Genomic DNA, 5,251 nt, shown 5'->3' with positions numbered 1-5,251 from the left:
GATTAGTGTTGGAAAATTCACTATTACTGCAAATTATGAAGAAAACAGATTAGAATTCCCAGTATGTCTGTTTAGTAATAAGTAGTTAAAATCCTTTTCCTTCCAAACAGCACATGCACCATGGAGATCCAGGACACAGAACAGTAGTCCGTCACGTCCTGAACATGGCCTGCACACCTCTGTATGTTATGCTCACTCAGTGGCTTTTAGACGGCACACTGGAGGATCCTCACCATGAGTTCTTCATTGCTTCAGATCACACAGTTTCTGATGACAAGCTGTGGCAGGACAAGTATTCAATAAGGTGAGGACATTTTTGGTTGGCATGTGCGAGTTTTAATTTGTTTTGTTTTCATCACTTGTTCTGAAATATTGTAATTCTGTTATGGTCAGACATGTACTTAGTCAAAATTTTAACTATTAGAATTGATGCCAGATTGAGGTAACTGCCTGTTTAGTTGATTTTATTGTCTTTGAGTAAGGAATTTGCTGTATACCAAATCCCATATCAAAAGTATATGTATACTTTTTTTTAAGGCTTGGAATTTAAAGGTCAAACTTTGTATTTTTGAACAGATTTATTGTATTTGGTTACTGAAATTGTGACTGTAGTCTTTTTTTGTAATTGACTTAATTCTGAAAAGAATGACATGTGTCACTGCACCACTACAAAACCTTCATTTTTGTGACCTCATCTCTTTGATCTCTTGATAGGTGGTGCATGTTGCCATCTTTCATTAGCAAGAGTCAGGCACAGAAGGTGCTTGCTTCCGGTAAATCTCTCAATTTCCTTCGTAATGTCTGTCATTTCCGTGCTCCAATAGCAGGACGTGATGCAATCAAGTCTGCTCTTCAACAGACAACTGGTTAGTAACATGTGATTTGTTTAATGATACATTTCTGTTGGGTGCTAGAACTAGTTATTGAACCAGGATAAACTGTAGATATTCCTTTTCATTCAAACTCCATAATTTTTCAATATTTGCTTTCTTTTCAGTTGAATCATTGTTTACTCAAGATGAAAACAGTCAGCTCGACAATCTAGTTAGTCTGACTTTTAGAGAAACTTCACGCCATGTCCTAGAAGAGATCCTAACACGACACAAACTGATGGACCATCTTCGTGCTCTACGTCGGTACCTTCTCCTTGGCCAGGGGGATTTTATACACTACCTGATGCAGGTTCTTACGTAAGTATAGGATTCAGGGAGTATTTGAATAGCTATATTGAAGACAGGGTGTTAATTATTTGAAGTATTTTTATATTTTTCCTCATTTCTGTAATATGCTAAGATTGCATTGGCTGTATAATTAGTTTTCAAAAGATAGCTTACCTTGCCTCTCAATTTCAGTCCAGAGTTGGGTGGACCAGCCACATACCTGTACCCACACAATCTGTCTTCCCTCTTGGAGACTGCAGTGGCTGCCAGCAATGCTCAGTATGAGGAACCAGACATCCTCGAACGTTTAGATGTCAGATTGCTTGAGATCTCTCCCGGTGACCTTGGCTGGGATGTGTTCAGTCTGGACTATCATGTAGATGGACCAATTGGAACGGTAAGGCTGATATTTTTACAGTCACCCTTTTGAAGAAATCAGATTGAAATGAACTGCATAATGATCTTGCCCAATCTGTGAATAGAATTATAAGTTAGCATCATGTGCACATCATTTAACAGTCATTGCATTCGTAGGTACTGACTGCTGATTGCATGAGGCAGTACTTGATGCTGTTCAATGCACTCTGGAAAGACAAAAGGATGGAGATGATCTTGTCTGACATTTGGAAAGAGCAGGCAGCTACGTCAAAATTGTGCAGAGGTTTGCCAGGTCAGTCTCCCTTGCAGCTAAATGTATATACTATGTGGAATGTGAAATCTCAAAGCCATGACTTTATATACCGCTAAAGAGTTTAGTTGTTGTTGTTTTTTTGTCTTTTTCATATTAAATGTTTTTTAATCTTGCAGAGTTAGGTGTTGTGCTTCATGGAGTCCAGCTCCTAACAACAGAGATGGTGCATCTAGTCCACCAAATGCAGTACTACATGACTTTTGAGGTTCTTGAGTGCTCTTGGCATGGCCTAATGACCAATCTCAAGTCAGCACAGAGCCTTGATGATGTTATTGCAGCCCATAATGAGTTCCTCAAGAGAATTGTAGCTGGAGCACTTCTTGATAGCAAATCAAAGGTTTGTACTGCAGTCTAGTAAGATGATGTACAACACAAACTCATTTTAGGTTTTGAGAAGTTCAGTTTTATTTTTTTATGAATGTATTTGTTCAATAAGTTTGTGTGGTTTGCTGCTGTTTTAAAATAAATGGTCATCCTTCACATTATAGCAAAAGAAATAAATTCTATTTTAGAAGCAGTGTGAGGGTATTTGTCACTCAATTTCAATGTGCTTTTCTCCTTCACAGCAAGTAAGAACTCACCTCAGAACCTTTTACAATTTGATCCAAAACCTGCGAGGTCTGCAGGAGAGGCTGTCCCTGGCTGTATCAGCAGAGGTGAATGCTAGAAAGAATGCTGAAGCTGAAATCAAGGTATGCATATGTTTTCAGTTTTGAGAAAGCATGTGGTAGAGAGTCCCCATTGTACCTGCACGCAAGTATGTTAAATTTTGGTAAACAAATTACCTTATGTATATGGACTTACACTAGCCTGTTTATAATTTTATTTAGAAGCATTGAGAGAAATGTTCAAGAAACCAGTAAGCCAGAACTTAGTGAAAGAAGATTTGAGTTTAATACTGTTATAGATTTGATTTGGCCATAATACATTGTATAGGAAATGTCTATTGTAATCAGACTTTCAGTTGATGAGGTTAGATCATCTGAACTATTCATTGTAATACATTTTCTCATTTGCGGAGTATTAAAAAAACATTCCACAAACATTATGAAGATTTTAACATTAATTCCTCAGTGTTTTTCATATCTTGTTTCAACATTAAATAAGTCCATGTTTAGATTATATATTAAAATGTATAATCTGTTTTCAAAGTTCATCTTTTGACTATTTTATTTCCTCCTTGTTATGTCAGGTCAAGACAGAGGCAGGTGAGTTTGGTACAACAGCAGAGCAGCAGGATGTCGAGAAACGAAGAAGGAAAGAATTCTTAACTAAAGTTGTACCAAAATTGAAGTCAGACTTAAGGATTAACACACAGACTTATCAGGTAATACAGATTGCGTTTTGTTAAGAATCGATAAAATAATTTTTTTCAAAAGCTTATTCACTACAATAGTTTTTTTTTTTTTCAAAAGCTTATTCACTACAATAGGGTAAATTTGCATAATATTACCTTATGAACTATAAAATGGATTATATTCTTCAAGACAATTTTTATAGTTTTTTGATTTTCCTCTCCTTCCACTTGAAAACCAGGACTTGGCAAAGTAAAATGCAAAAGATAGTAATGCCATGTAAACCTATTGCTTTATTGCATTTCAGAATATTTTCTGAATTAGTAACAAAATTTCTACAAAAATACAGGAAAAGGAGAAGAGCTAATTTGAGTTGACCACAAAAACTTTATTCAAGAAATGTTGATAAAGTAATCTCTCTTGATGTTGATTATTTTATTTTGTCCATGATTTGTTCTAGTTTTATAGAATCACAGATGAGCAAGTAACCAGTTGCTGGATTGATTTCGTAATACTAACTTTGCCATTTACATGTAATGGTTTGTACTCTACCCATAAATGTGTACTTTGATCAGTGATGTTCTCAGAGAAACTATAGGTATATTCTGTGCATGTAGGCAGGAATTCTCAATGGAAATAGTCTTTTGAATGCATATTTCCTATTTCCAGGATATGGTCCAGTCTTTCTTGCTGATGCTGTCTCAACACGATGACCAGAATCTCCACTTGCTGTGCACCCGATTGGACTTCAATGAATATTATCACCGTCGCGATCACCGTCTCAACCAACGACTGACTTATCACCACAAGCGGAAAAGCATGGGCACTTCTTTCTGCCAATGAAGTTGATGCCTTTGGAAACATATTGTTGTGAAACTGAATATTTTTATAAGGCTATAAGTGCTTGCTTGCTAAAGAGAGCTGGAGAATGGCCGACCTGGATCGCAAGGGCCAATGAAGTTAGGATGCCTGTCTCATCTGTGATTGTAAATGTTGCAGCTTTCTTTTTTCCTTTTTTTTGTGCTTAGGGAGTGTCTTGTAAGATAGGAAATAGCTTTCAGTTTTTGAGGGTTCAACTTTACTAGTAGCTATATATTACATTTTCAAGTGAAGAGAGAGATAGTGGTTAGGAGAGACAGAATTTTCATTAGCTCTCTTTCTCAGTATTTTTTAGCTCAACATTTGTATCATCTCACTAGAACAAGTTTATGCAATATTTTAATATTCTTGTATTACGTATGATGAAAATATACCTTAGTAAATCAGCCACAACAGGCAGACACACATATTTACAACAGTGGTGCACTTCTTCGATTTTTAACATCTTTATTATATCACATTCCTGTCTTTAATATTGTTAGTAACGGAGCGGAAGGCATGCAATTGTGAAAGACAGGATAACTGTTGGATGTTTGAAGTGTGGGATGTTTCAGATAAGGTGAAGCTGAATGACTGTTATGTGTCTGTTTTTTTACGAAAGAATGCAAGGAAATAGTTTTTATTTATATAAATTGTCCTGTGGATGCCCAGTGATGTATATTTGTATGTTCAGATAACACTGTGAACTAACCTGCCATATGTATGATTGGATGTTTGTCAAATACCTCAGAGTGAGATTTCAGTGTGACTTGCCAACTAGAAATGAGACAACAGTGACATGTACAGACTGTGTTAACTGCTGCAGAACAAATACAATTTGTTTATAATATACAATTGGAATTATTCTTTTCCTTGGTTATATTTTGACTTTTAACATTTGTAGTAACATAGACTGAAGGTCAGTGGATCATTCAATCATTTATTGTGGATTGATAATGTGATATAAATATCATAATTTTTCTCTCAGTATTTTGTACCTTCTAAGTTTTCTTGCACATTCTGGAAATCTGTTCAGAGCATGAAAATAAAGACCATAAGTTATGCTATAGATGCACATTGATAAGTTACATTGATACATTTACATCAGCAGGTTGATGGTAGGTAAATATGTTTTAGTATCTGAATCCCAAAGCTGCTCCATCTGATACAAGAATGGGATGTTCCTATTTCCTTGTGTTTACCTAAGCAAGACTGAAGAGGTCAATTGTGAAAGTTGAAACGTTATT

General features: G+C 35.8%; 1 protein-coding gene across 1 annotated transcript in view; it reads left to right on the top strand.

Annotated features, from left to right (window-relative positions):
- The window catches only part of LOC119585288 (gamma-tubulin complex component 3 homolog), a gene marked incomplete in the record, with an annotated part of 12,561 nt that extends 7,702 nt beyond the window's left edge, over positions 1-4,859 (top strand). Inside the window, 9 exon segments of the mRNA XM_037933961.1 lie at positions 111-304; positions 715-866; positions 998-1,190; positions 1,353-1,557; positions 1,695-1,830; positions 1,968-2,188; positions 2,418-2,543; positions 3,044-3,178; positions 3,816-4,859. Of these exon segments, the coding sequence (XP_037789889.1) occupies positions 111-304; positions 715-866; positions 998-1,190; positions 1,353-1,557; positions 1,695-1,830; positions 1,968-2,188; positions 2,418-2,543; positions 3,044-3,178; positions 3,816-3,989 (1,536 nt within the window).
- Between the last annotated feature and the right edge of the window lie 392 nt (positions 4,860-5,251).

This window comes from Penaeus monodon, chromosome 19 (assembly GCF_015228065.2).
Source record: "Penaeus monodon isolate SGIC_2016 chromosome 19, NSTDA_Pmon_1, whole genome shotgun sequence".
In the NCBI taxonomy this organism is placed as follows: domain Eukaryota; kingdom Metazoa; phylum Arthropoda; class Malacostraca; order Decapoda; family Penaeidae; genus Penaeus; species Penaeus monodon.
This window is presented reverse-complemented; position numbering and strand designations above follow the sequence as displayed.